The sequence below is a fragment of the Cajanus cajan genome, chromosome 9 (assembly GCF_000230855.2).
Source record: "Cajanus cajan strain Asha chromosome 9, NIPB_CcT2T_4, whole genome shotgun sequence".
Classification (NCBI taxonomy): Eukaryota; Viridiplantae; Streptophyta; class Magnoliopsida; order Fabales; family Fabaceae; genus Cajanus; species Cajanus cajan.
The window spans coordinates 10,478,054-10,492,460 of NC_138525.1; the positions used below are offsets into that span (position 1 = coordinate 10,478,054).

At 36.9% G+C, this 14,407-nt stretch overlaps 2 protein-coding genes across 2 annotated transcripts; both read right to left on the bottom strand.

The window, feature by feature from the left end:
• Window positions 1–755: 755 nt before the first annotated feature.
• On the bottom strand, window positions 756–1,901 carry LOC109797603 (NDR1/HIN1-like protein 6). Its single transcript, XM_020357697.3, has one exon. It carries the CDS (start codon window positions 1,757–1,759, stop codon window positions 977–979), a length of 783 nt encoding a protein of 260 aa, XP_020213286.2. The 5' UTR covers window positions 1,760–1,901; the 3' UTR covers window positions 756–976.
• Window positions 1,902–12,032: 10,131 nt separating this feature from the next.
• LOC145951931 (uncharacterized) lies at window positions 12,033–12,374 on the bottom strand. The gene has a single exon (XM_083064123.1). It carries the CDS (start codon window positions 12,372–12,374, stop codon window positions 12,033–12,035), a length of 342 nt encoding a protein of 113 aa, XP_082920249.1.
• Window positions 12,375–14,407: the final 2,033 nt, after the last annotated feature.

Genomic DNA, 14,407 nt, shown 5'->3' on the forward strand with positions numbered 1-14,407 from the left:
TAAAAAAAATAATTAATCTAATGTTAATGCATTCTTTTATTAATAAGATGAAATAAGCTCTTCATATTTATAACGTGTTAAGGATTTTGGGTTGGATTAAATTATAAATTACGTAACGGGGTGATTACTTGTATGTTCTTGATTCATCTAGTTATTTACTTTAAGCTCCCTAACATCACAATCAGTTGTCACAATTAATTATCTGACTAGAGAAATCAATTTAAACGTGCTATACATAGACATACACTTAGCTCGGTTGGCAGGGAAAACACACTTTTCTAATACTTTTTATTATTGATAATTATAAATTTTTGTGAATATGACAATTCATTTAATGAGTTTTTTTTTTTTTTATTGAGATCAATTTTTTTTATTTTTAATAAATTTCAACCAACTGTAGAAAATTAGAAAAAGATTGTTGGTAGTATTTTTCATCGTAAAATTCACAAACTTGCTTTTAGATATTTTCGGAAAAAAATACAAAATTGTGTTAATATTACAAACCTTTGTCTAAAAATTTCCTTCACGCTAAAGAGGCGAAAACTATTTAAACTGTAAAATCTATGTTCAATCAATTACTCGTTTTAGATTCATCTTTGTCTTAAAAATGAGCAGACCAATAAACCAAGATTACAATTTATTAATTTTTTTTTTACATAAGCATGCAAAAAAAAAATCCAAAAATTTGTTAGATATTGTGCCATGTGTGTCCAGATCTAGTGAATTGCAAGTCTAAAAATCTTCATTCTTCGGTATTTAACGAATAGAATATCATTATATGCTATATATAATATGCATGAGAAATGGCTGAAAAACCAGAATCAAAAGTACAAGAACAGCATCTCAAAGTGGCGATGGAAAGAAAAACCCATCTACAAAGAAATGAAACAAATAGCAATAAAGCAATCGGCATATCCTCCTCCATTAATCTCCAATGCAAACTGAATATGCACCAAACCAACCAACAATGAATTCATCACAGCCGAAACCTGAATTTACAACTACTGCTCCTAATTCTAATAGAATTATTAGCACTAAGGTTGTCCACCACAATCTTGCACCTAACCCTGAACTTGATTTTGAAGAGCTTCAACTTCCCAAGCTTGATCCTCACAGGCTGCTTAACCTTCAAATTGAGTGGCACATTACCCGTTTCTTGCAGTTGCTGCTGAACCATACTTTGCAAACCAGTAGCATTCTGTGTGTGCCCTCTGAGAGGGATACTAAGCACCGTGGTGTTGCGGTGTCCTTGGTAAAATTTTGGCAAAGACCCTTCACAAAGTTTTGTGTCCAAATACCAAGCACTTATGTGGCTGCCACCTCTATAGTCTATTCCAATCTTCTTGTTAGGATTTCTGGCCGTGATTGTCAAGTTGAATGTCACAGACAAACTGTTGTTGTCAGAAGGATCAAACTGTGAGACTCCAAGTTCATCCACTGAGTACTTTGGAAGCTTTGGTCTGAACACAAGGAATAGTATCCCTACGGTGATGCCAATGGCCACAATAAGAATCAGCAATATGCTAATTGTCCAACAGAAAAATCTGCAGCAGCAGCTTCTTCTTTTCTTTGGTGGCTTTGAATGCATCACAGGAATGGTTCCTTGTGGAGGGTGTTGTTGATGTTGATCCACTTTCTCTGGATCACCTGCATCAGATTTGGACATGGTCCTTGGCACCAATGGTGCTGAAGGGTGGTTTTGGTTTTCGTTTGGTGCCTCAACATCATGGACGGGGTGAACCTTTGGAGGGTCTGACATGTTTGGTTTGGGACAATCTCACAAAGATGTTATTATGAGGTTGTTGGTTTCTTTTTTTCTTCTTCCCTTTTGTGTGCTATTAATTATATAGAAGGTTGACATGAACACGTTTGGTTTGAGCAAGTCATGACCTAAGGAATGGTTGAAGGCTTGAAGGTTCCCATTGTTGACTTGAATGGCCAAAAGTGTAACTATTTGATCGTATTTGTTCTCATTCACATGTCACACGTAGGCAAGTATTCAATGTTTGTGTCTTTACATAAATAAGATGTAATGCCGCCGAAGGTTCTTTCTTTAATTTCTTGCTTTTCCATTGGGGGTCTTTGTGCATGACGTAACTATATATGTTATATATACTTTCTAGACCCTTTTTTTTAACCATCAATTACTCGGCTACATAAAAATCTATGGAAAAAAGTTGAACGTGTACGCAAAAGTGGGGTAGACACGTAGCAGGGAATGTTATACGTAATAATGTAATGAAAACTAGGAAAAAGAGATGAAAGGAAGAGTAGGTATATTATTTCTTTGCTGTAGTTATTAGACTAGAATAATTTCGAAACAATAAACTCACGTATTTAATATAATAGAAAAAGTGGGTGAATGAAAAAATTGCGTATATACTATATAGTCTACGGATGATGTAAAGATTTTGTTTTTTTCACGGCGACGCGTGTATATAGTATGTATATGTAATGTAATTAATGATATACATTTCCGGCAATTATATAGTAGTTAATTGTATTCCTTAAATATACAAATCAACATTGGTTATATTAGTGGAAAAAAAAATGTATTGACACATTTTTTTTATCTTAAAATAAATATTGTTAATGTATTATTAAGGGACAATATTTCTTGTTTCAACTGATGTTTTATGTGATTCTCAAATTTCAAGATTTTGAGTTTAAATTTTAATTGATACAAAAATGAAATTGAAAAAAATAATTTTAATGGAGTCAAAATCTCAATAGATTAATTTTCAACGAAGTTGATAAATACTCCTATTAATATCATGATAAAAAAAATATATCATTAAAGAAGATTAAGATATTAAAAAATTAGTAGCCGATTATCGCACGTCTTTATTTAAATACCCTCGTTACACTTTATTTTTTCCTTACAAATTTTCTTAGATTTCTTTATTTTATTAAAAGAAGAAACACTGTTTTCGAAATAAGGAAAGAGTCCGAGGAAAGGTAAATAAAAATATGAATGAATAATGTTATTTTAAAAAAAAATATATAATGAAAGTACCAATAAAACAATTACTCTTTTATAGTTATTATATATGCTATAGAAAAATTAAAAGAATAAATCATGAGTTAAATCAAGCACATAAAATAAATTTAACTCTAATAAGGTGATTGATTTATGTTATTGTTGTTATTATTTAATACTAAAAAAATAGTTTTAATAAATTTTAGATAGATTTGAGATTATGTGTTTAATGAAATGATAAACCAATAGATTATCCGAGATTAATAAATATGCGAAATCATTTATATTAAAAAAAGTTGATAACTTACTAAGTTTTTTTTGTTCTCGAAATGTATTTTCCATTATTTTTATTACATTGTCTATATATTTCGTATGTACAGTACATCACAGTATTATGTTTTAACGTTTTGTTATATATTCTTAAAATATATTTCTACTATTGAATAAAAAAAATGTTTATTATCCTTAAAGTATAAAAACAATATTATGCTTTTTTATTAATAAGAAATTATCAAGATGATCCACATAAAAGAAGTTTAAATCGAAAGCAGTAATAATCAACGGCGTATTTGAAAAATAGGTTAATTATTGCGCAAACAAATTCCTTAGTTTGTAAGCCATTCTATTTTTCTTCTTATTTTATATGAGAACTTTACATGCCATTGTTGAACCACAAAGAGTAGCCGTACGCTCAATGTTTTACAGTTTGAAACGGAACATCATAAAACGTTTGATAAATTAATCTCTAATTCCATTCGTCAATATTTTCATATATTCTCCTACTTTCCTTAAAATAATATCCTAAAAATTTAGCCACCTTCGTCTAAAATAATCGCCAATAATTTGGTGAGTAGGTTAGCAAACCCATATGAATATAAATATTTAATATATATATATATATATATATATATATATATAAAGACAACATAGCAACACCAAAAAGTACAAATCTCAGCTCCCAAAAAATTCTTGAGCATTCTATCTATTTAAGGGCACACTCGTAATCTTCTAGTAATCTGTGAGCTGAACGAGAATTTTGGATAAATGTTTCAGAGGGAGGAGTTACCTGCAAAAAGTACTCCAGCGCTCAAATCAAGATAAACATGAATCTCGATAATAATAAATGATCAGTAACATAATTTGTTTAACATAACTTATTTATACTAGTTATGAATATAAATATTAAAATAAAATAAAAGACAGAAGAAAGAAACATCAAAAAGTACAAATCTCATATCCCAAAGAATTCTTGAGCATATAAATAAAACTTTTTAACACAAAATATAAATGTCACAACATTATATAAATCGTTTACAAAAATATAATACTATTATACAATAAGTTGATAATGTAAACACTTTATAGTAGTTTATACCAACAATTTATTCTTTTCTTATTCCTTGACTTGAAGGAAAAGCTGAATGGTCTATGCATCACCTTTTGCTTACAAACAGGTTATAGCTTAGACGGTTCGTAGCGTATTTGTTTCGCCTTAGATTGTTCAAAAGACTAAATTAAAGGCTAAAACCCTCCCTTTTAAGTTATTATTACAAATTCTAATGAAATCCATGATGTATACATGTCGATTTCTCTAACTCAATTAATCATATCCTTTCAAAATAGTGATTTGAACATGATTTTGAACTTTTCTTTAGATGTGAAATTTGTCTCAATAAATTTATTTTTTTAATTAAGATATAAAATTTGTCATTAAATTTATTTATAGAAAATTTATGAAACTAAATTAACATTCGAAAAAAAATAAGGCATTAAATATTAAAGGAATTTGATTCTTTTTTTTTTTTACTTTTTCTATTTTTTGTGATTTACTTTTTATGTAATTTTTATTTTATTTATTAGTGTGAAAGAGACACTTCATGCTTATCTATATTTTAAATAAAAAATAAAAATAATAGAGTAAGTGATTAATTAAGAAGTGAGAGAAGTTTGAAGAAAGAAATGTAATTAATTGAGTGGTTTGCAAGTGATTATGACTCATAAGCATAAAATGATCTGATAATTATGTTCACGAAAATAAAAAATTGTTTTTATATATAAGTATAGGTAATTTTATTTATATAGTTCATATATTCAAATCGCACTTCAAATTTTTTTTATTTTAAAAAAAGACCATTATTTTAAAATGATAACTGTTAAATTAAAGGAAAAATCAAGATACACAAATGTTTTGATTAAACAAACGAATTTGTCTGATAACAAGATAATGAACAAGTCTTTTTTTTAAAATAAATAAATAAATATTTTATAAGCTGGCATAAATGATTGTCTTACAAATATAACACTAAAACACAGCGTATCATTTAAATGTCCAGTCTTATAAAATATGTTTTTTCAGTCTTATCTATGTTTCAAGAACAAAAGAGAAGCTTGGAGTCTTGTATGCCGAAAGGTATAACATGAAAACTTTGGGGAAAAGAAGCTAAGAGATTACAACAACTTTATGGCTTAAAATGCAAGCCTACACTATTTTTGAAGTACAACTCTATATTGGTTTTGAACAAAAAAATAAACATGCACTACAATAAAATTGCAATATAGTGACACACACTTTATAGTGACACCATATATGTCATTAAAAATTATTTTTACTCATACAATAACTACAATATATGTTAATATATTATTAAAAAGTGTGAATATAGACTATAGTGACACACAAAATATGTTGTTAAATCTCATTCAAAATTAACACTAAAATTGTATGTAAATATATGTCAAATAGACATATACCTACATATATTGTATCTATAGTCACACTTTTTATATGTCACTACTACATGTAACATTTCTTTTAGTGATACTTTTTTAAGCATGAAATTTGTACGAGAAAAAAAAATAAGTGAGATATTTTATCTTATCAAAGTCGAGATTATAAAAAGAAAAAAGTATAGTTGAAGTCTCAAGAAGAAATAGCATGTATTACAACATTCATTTATTTTAGAATATTATAAATATACTATTGAAATAGTTAGATATAATGAAATATAAAAAATATTATTATAAATATAATATATGTAGGTATAAATTTATTTTAAATATATTTAATTATACACAATTTTGAGTGTTGATTCTTCAACTTTTCATTAATTGTTGATTAAATATAATTAAATTTATGGACCTAATTGTATTTAATAAAAAATTAAATTGTTAACATTGATATTATTTATTATATAATTTTGATAATTAAATATCAATTTTATAATTTTCATATTAAGTAGAAATATTAATCAAATGTCTAGCTCAACTGTTTTGAAAATTGTGTTTTTTAAATAAGTACCAAGATTTAACCACTAACTTAGATTAGAGTTGTGTCACTTTATCCCTATAAGGATTGACCCAGTGAGAATAAGTTATACTGCCTTCTTAGACAAAAAAAAATAGTAATATTAAAGATTATCTTACTAATTCTCTTCTTTTTTTTTTAATTAGTTATTCTAATGTCTATTAATTCATGAACAATATTATTGTCGTTTCTATTTATAAGATTTAACATAAAATAATTATTTATTTTTCTATATAAGACTTAATTCATAGTGTTTAAGGTATTAATTATTTTTAACATACTATCTAATTAAATCATGTTTTTCTTAATTTTTTGAAATATATTATTTATAAACTAGTTAAAAGATGTGTATTTTAATTGGTTAAGAAAGTAAGTAATATTAATTATGTGAGAGAAGTAATATCTTACATGCACTCTAATTGATTAAGAGAAATGTGAATAATAATTAAGAGAAAAAAAGTAGTACAATAGCATTTAAAAAAATAATAATAATTTGTTATTTAACTACTTTTTATTCTTGGTAAATTAGGTATTTGAATCATTTATACAGGAAAGAAGTAAATAAAATTAACGATTTTATAAACATGTGGTTAAAATTAAAATAACTAACAATATATTATTTTAATTAATATTTATATATGAATATAAACTAATAAGTAAATTATTTGTTATAATTAAAATATAATTTATAAACACTAATAATTAAAACAATAATTTTATAAATTTGTAGTTAAATTTAAAAGAACTATATATCTATATAAAATAGACTTGAATTAATGTGACTTGAAGAAAACTTGAAATTTATAATAGTAATTGATGTGTGTATGGAGACCTAATTACATTTAATAAATTTAATTATATCAACCAATACAAAGTGGTTGACCTAGTCAGATTTAATAAAATTTATTATATTGAATTAACTTTTAATTACATTAAAAATGAAATTTTATTAAAAATTCAATATTATTTTTAGCTATTAATTAAAATTAATATTATATTACTATTTATAACTTTTAGTCATTAAATTGAGAGATTGTCTTTTCTATATAAGCTAGAGCAAAATGCTATTTTGGTCCTTTTTATTTTGATTTTCCATAGTTTATAGTTTGTTTGATTTTAACAACATCATGAATAATGTTATAGTAAGACATTTGATTTAACAGTAGAAGTGGGAAAACTAAAACTGGATTGTTCTTGTCTAGAAACATTCCTCTTGTCGTTCCTTCTCTTTGATCTTCTAAGTCTTCGGTACCGACCGAATACTGTCTCCGAGTGGTGGGGAGGGTACCTGCAAAGGCACTCCGACGATCAAGTAAGTATTCGGTATAGAGCAATAAGTGCTTTTATATGGAATAAATCGTACCTCATTTATGTCCCATCACCTGTGTATTTTTAGTGACATGTTTGGGCCTGGTGGGCCTTCTGTCTTGGGAGATGGGTAACATTTTAATTAACCTTAATCTTTTCTTAATCAGGCATGGTAATTATTGTATAACAGGTATCTAATTTGCCACGTGTTTATGTGAGTCGTCCTTGCTTTAAGTCTTTCGGTCGAGCCTAAGGCCGAAGAGGTATTCGGCCTGGCCTGGGACCGAGGGGGTGTCCAGGGTGAATTGGATACTTGCGGGATGCTTCCTTGTTTTTTATGATGTATTGGGGCCAAGGGGGTACTCGGCCTGGCCTAGGGCCGAAGGGGTGTCTTTCAGTTTTGGTGTATTCGGCCTTCAATCAGGCCGAAGGGGGGTGCCTACCAGTACACTGCCCCCCCCCAAGCCCAAGGATGGAAGACGAAGGGGTTTGAGTAGGTTTGGTGGGTTTTTAGGGTTTCCGTACATTCCTCGAGAGTTGTGACCGTTGATGATAGTGACCGTTGCATGCGCAGCCGTCCTAGGGTCTCGAGCCATTAGCTAGTGTCTCTTCAGTTGTAGGAGCATTAATGAAAGGCTTTTGGGATTCCGGGGGGTTTGCCTATATATATGGTGGGAGGGCATGGTCATTGCTGCGCCCTTTGTCATTTTAAATCCTCTGCCCCGACACCTTCATCGCTTTGTGAACCGAGTGCTTCATTAAAAAGGTAGATTTTAGCTTTCCCTATACTTCATGGCTGCCGAAACGGTTAATTTGTCTTCGGGGTCATCCTCAAACGCGAGGGTTTTGTTAGTCGACGTAGAGGCCGAGATGTTAGCCTTCAATGTCGAGGTCGAGGTGGGGAATTCCCCTCATTTGGGGCTTGTTAATAGTAGGGAGTCGGCCAGTTCATCCGGCTCGGACCTTCTGGATGTCGAGATGAGTCATCAGGACTATAGCCAGAAGTTTCCTCCTTGTGATGTTCCGGGGTATGAGTGGGTCGACAGGAAAGTAGCTGCCTATTTTTCCCGTTTTCATGCGAGGAGTGTCGTGGAGCACCTTCTCGGAGTGTGTACATTGGCTAGATGGGAGGATTTGGAGCCATATCCGGTCAAGTTACGCCGGTGTCGGGCCGAAGGCCCTGGGGAGTTGGACCTTGTGTTCCTTGCAAAGCAAGAGGGTCAAGGTGATTATTTTTATATGTATGAATGTCTTTTCCGAGAACTCGAGGTGTCTCTCCCTTTGGATGACTTCCAAATGGGGGTACTTAGGGTGTTGAACGTGGTGCCGACCCAGTTGCATCCGAATGGGTGGGCGTACATGCAAGCGTTCCGGGTGCTTTGTAGATATCATTATGTAGAGCCTAGCGTAGGTTTATTCTTACATTATTTTTGTACCCGTCCGTCAAATAAGTTTGTCAAATGGCTGTCTCTTATTCGGCACGCCGACTGGCCACTTATGAGGCCGTATACTTCATCCTTTAAGGGGTTCAAGTCGGGGTTCGTTAAAGTGATGATAGACCCCATTGTCGGCCGAAACTATTTCTATGATGTCGAGCAGAATCCTCTTTTTCCTTTATATTGGACCACGCAGCCTCGGAAATATGATGAGTTTTCGTTGGAGATGTTGACCGAGGCCGAGGTATCGACCTCAAATATTCTGAATGGATTACCCCAGGGGATCCCGGCTCGGTTTCTGGTGCTGTTTCTCAAATCACCTCGGCCTCGATTTGAGTTAGAGGGTATGTATTGATTTTTCTTACTCACTTGTTCTTGTTAAGTTGATGTGTTCTTACTCAGCAAGGTGCCGACATTTTGTATCGGCAACTCATGAGGAACCGTGCCCCGGTCGGTACCTCGGCCGAAGATCATAGAAGCGTGGCCATTGATCAAAGATCGACTACCATATTTGTTCCACAGCCGCCTCCTCATGTTATTGCCCTTCCAGAACAGTCCGGGAAAAAGAAAAAGGATAAAGGGAAGAGGAAGGCCGACACTGCTGCTGGGGGAACCAATCGGCCCAAACAACGACAGGCGGAGGCTCCCTCAACCGATTTGGCTATCCCCTCGGCCATAGTGGCCAAGGATTCTCTTTCCGAGGAAGTTCGGCCGACCCGGATGATGTCTTCGGACTTGCTATCGTATCAAGGGCATCAGATGCTTGATTCCGCCACCCCTTCGGCCCAATGGGCCATGGCCTGTGAATTGCAGACAAGGCCCACGTCTATCCTTCGTAAGTTGGCGTTGGAACCTATGGCCGACATGCATAATCTACGTAAGAATTTGGAGGAAACCAAATCGGCCTTTCAGCAATCGGTTGAAGCGCATGAGGTAACTTCCAATGAGAAATTTGCGTTGGAGGCCGAGGTGGCCCGCCTAAAGGAAGCCTTGGGTGAGATGGAAGGCCGAGCCATTGCGGCGGAAGACGCTGAGCGGATGAGGATCCGAGAGGTTCAAGAGATCACTGCTCGGGAACAGCAAGCAAAGGCCGAGGCTGATGCGGCCATGGCTGCCTTCCGGGCCGATTGTGAGAGCAAGATTGTCAAGGAGCATGAGGACGGATTCTGGCATGCCGTCCGGCAGGCCACCCATTTCGGCACTTTTCCTCTCAGCTTCTCGTTTGAGTTGAGCAAAGATTTTTTCCAAGGGGCATTCTTGGATTTTGTCGATGTCGATGCCGACGCCAATGCCGAACCCGACCAGATGGCTCCTCCTCGTTCAGCGGCCCCCGAAGACCCTGGTGCGACGGTGAACGAGGATTAAGAAACCGAGCAGACCATTAACGCCGATTGAGGGCATCTCGGCATTTTGTTTTTTGCTTATGCATCTGTTTTGGTAAAGATGTATAGACCTAGGGTATACTTTTGGTTTTTGCTTTTGATTATTGTAGGCCATCCGAGCCATGGAATCATTGTACCCTTTGGCCATTAGAGCCGCTTCGGCCATAGAGCCCTTAATGAATTTTCTTTGTCACCTATTCGAACTTCGTTTTATTTCCTGTTGTGCTCCTAGGTATTCGGTGTTGCATGAGTCTTGCTTAAGTTCTTAAATGGTAGAACCGACTCGGATTTGTTCAGACCACTAGGATGTTTGTAAGTATCAGTTTGAACAAAGGAGGCGAAATCTCCCTTCTTTCTTGGTAGGTTGTCGGTCGTACTTCCCTTCGACTAAGGCGAAGACGTAGTCATCAATTGTTGAGTGCCTTGGCTGGGTGAAATACCTGGAGGGGACTTGTTGCTTCATCTTTGACCGAGTGAGGTACTCGGGAAGGCTTTGAACAAGTCGTCCTTGGCCGAGCCGGGTATTTGGGAAGGAGTTGATGTATTCATCCTTGACCGAGTAGCGGGGCTCGATAGGGATTTGTTTATTCAACCTTGGCCGAGCGAGGGTGCTCGGGAGGGACTTATTCATCCTTGGCCGAGTAGTTATACTCGGGAGGGAATTGTTCTTTCAACCTTGACCGAGCAAAGGTGCTCGGGAGGGGAGTATTCATCCTTGGCTGAGTAGTTATACTCGGGAGGGAATTGTTCTTTCAACCTTGGCCGAGCGAGGGTGCTCGGGAGGGAAGTATTCATCCTTGGCCGAGTAGTTATACTCGGGAGGGAATTGTTCTTTCAACCTTGGTCGAGCGAGGGTGCTCGGGAGAGAAGTATTCATCCTTGGCCGAGTAGTTATACTCGGGAGGGAATTGTTCTTTCAACCTTGGTCGAGCGAGGGTGCTTGGGAGGGAAGTATTCATCCTTGGCCGAGTAGCTACACTCAGGAGGGAATTGTTCTTTCAACCTTGGCCGAGCGAGGGTGCTCAGGAGGGAAGTATTCATCCTTGGCCGAGTAGTTATACTCGGGAGGGAATTGTTCTTTCAACCTTGGCCGAGCGAGGGTGCTCAGGAGGGAAGTATTCATCCTTGGCCGAGTTGTTATACTCGGGAGGGAATTTTTCTTTCAACCTTGGCCGAGCGAGGGTGCTCGGGAGGGAAGTATGTATTCGACTTGTAATTAGACTGAGTAGATAAAAGATTCTTGAAAAAGAGCTTGTTTCATTGATATGGTGCCTCGTTAAAAACCTCTTCTCAGGAAAACCTCTTTTCACACTTTTTTAAGAGGGGAAAACCTGAGGAGAGGAAAAGAGTGCACCGAAACAATTACATTGTGTTTGCTAACTAAAGTAGTGCTTCAAATGTGTTGCGTTCCATGTCCGAGGGATGGATTTTCCTGTGAGTTCTTCCAACTTGTACGCTCCGTTCTGCAAGTTGTGCATTATACGATAGGGGTCATCCCAGTTGGGTGCCAACTTTCCTTGAGTCTTGTCCCTTCGTGCTTCTCCTGTGACTCGCCAGACCAAGTCGCCGGGTTGAAATTCTCGTGGCTTGACCTTTGTTTGATGATTTTTGATTAACCTGGTTCAGCAAGCCTCCATGTTGATGAGGGCTTGGTCGCGTGCTTCTTCGACTAAATCCAGTTCGATGTTTAGCGCTTCCTCATTGGTTTGTTCGTTGAATAGTGTTTGTCTTAGGGAGGGTTCTCCTACTTCCACCGGAATCATAGCATCTGTGCCATAGGTTAATCGAAAAAGGGTTTCCCTAGTCGAACTTTGTGGGGTACAACGGTAAGCCCATAGGATTTCAGGCAAACAATCGGGCCATGTCCCTTTAGCTTGTCCGAGGCGTCGCTTCAATTCTTTAAGGATGACCTTGTTCGCTGCTTCTGCCTGCCCATTGGATTGAGGATGCTCTACTGAGGTCATCTTGTGCTTGATGCCTAATCCGGATAGAAACTCGTTGAAACGGCGGTCGGTAAATTGTAAGTCATTATCCGTGATTAAAGCGTATGGGATTCCGAAACAGGTAATGACGTTCTTCTAGAAGAATTTCTGGACGTTGTTAGCCGTGATGGTGGCCACTGCTTCCGCTTCAATCCACTTGGTGAAATGATCTACTACCACAAGGAGAAACTTTACTTGGCCTTTCGCTAGTGGGAAGGGTCCCAGGATATCCATGCCCCAAATAGAAAATGGCCAGGGAGTGGCGATGGAATGCAACCCTTCGGGGGGCTGGTGTGTCAAAGATCCATGTTGTTGACAGGGTTTGCACTGTTGAACAAACTTGGCGCAGTCGGTCACTAGTGTTGGCCAGTAGTATCCAGCTCGGATGACCTTAGTTGCAAGGGTTCGGCCTCTCGAGTGACTCCCACATATGCCTTCGTGGATTTCCCGGATCACGTAGTGTGCCTGTTCTGGTGCTAAGCATTTCAGTAGTCGTGACGAAATCCCCCTCTTGTACAAGTCTCCAGCGATTAAGGTATATCGAGCCGCCATGGTTTTCATTTTCTTTGCCTCCAAGGGAGCAGTGGGCAAGGATCCGGTTACGAGGTGTTCGACTATGCCGGTCATCCAATTGGGTGTTTCTTGCTGAACTTGCAAACATTCGGCTTGGGTGATACTTGGCTTCTGCAACTCTTGTTGTATCATGCTATGCAAATGGCTAACCTTTTTGCTGCTGGCCAACTTAGCCAACTGATCGACCCTCGTATTGAGTTCTCGGGGTGTATGCTTAATTTGGACATCTTCAAAGTCGCCTTTCAGCTTCTAGAAAGCATGAAAGTATAACATTAATGTTGGCTCTTTGATTTGGAAGGTACCGTTGACTTGCCCTGTCACTACTTGTGAATCACTCCAACACTGTATTTTGGTGATGCCCAGATCCTGTGCTAACCGCAGTCTTGCTAGAAGGGCCTCATACTCGGCTTGGTTGTTGGATGTTTTGAAGCCGAATCGTAGTGACTGCTCGATCACAACTTTAGCCGGGCCTTCTAAAATGATGTCAGCGTCGCTGCCTTGCTGGTTTGATGATCCGTCTACATGTAGGGTCCAAAGGTGAGACCCAGGAAGCACTTGTGGTGTGAATTCATTCACGAAATCGGCCATGCTTTGCGCTTTGATGGGTCCTCTTGGTTCGAAACGAATATCGAATTGTGAAAGTTTGATGGACCAGGCGACCATTCGCCCTGCCAACTCTGGCTTTCGCAAGACCTTAGTGATTGGGCTATCCGTTCGGACGACCACTCGATGGCTCTGAAAATAGTGTCGTAGGCGCCTAGCGGTATGTACAAGGGCTAACACTATTTTTTCGAGATGCTGATATCTTGTTTCGGCATCTTGTAGCACTCGGCTGACGAAGTACACCGGCATCTGTTCCATCTTCTCTTGTACCAAGACTGAGCTGATGGCTTTGTCTGACACTGATATGTATATTATCATGTCCAGTTGAGGGTCCAGTTTGGTCAACAATGGTGGAGTTGTGAGCATTGTCTTGAAGTTCTGAAAAGTTGACTCACATTCGTCGTTCCATTGAAACTTTGTAACCTTCTTCAGTAAGGTCATTATGGGCCTTGATTTCTCGGCCATGCAGGGAAGAAAACGAGCCAAGGAAGCGATGCGTCCGGCAAGCCGCCGTACTTCTTTTATGTTGCGAGGGCTTTGCATAGTGATAATAGCCTGACATTTATCGGGGTTGGCTTCTATACCCCTTTTTGACAACATGAATCCTAAGAATTTTCCGCCGGCTACCCCAAAGGTGCATTTTGCCGGATTTAGTCGCATGTGATGTCGTCGTACTTCATTAAAGATCGTGCCAAGGTCTTTTAGGTGATCATTGGCTGAGGTGGATTTGATCACCATGTCATTCACGTATACCTCTAAACATGTCCCTATTTGGTGGCGGAAAATCTTGTCCATGAGTCTCTGGTAGGTGGCACCAGCGTTTCTCAAACTGAAGGGCA

Excerpts from the sequence above, each read along its gene's own strand:
- LOC145951931 (XM_083064123.1), bottom strand. The coding sequence starts at position 12,374 with ATGACCTCAGTAGAGCATCCTCAATCCAATGGGCAGGCAGAAGCAGCG.
- LOC109797603 (XM_020357697.3), bottom strand. The coding sequence starts at position 1,759 with ATGTCAGACCCTCCAAAGGTTCACCCCGTCCATGATGTTGAGGCACCA.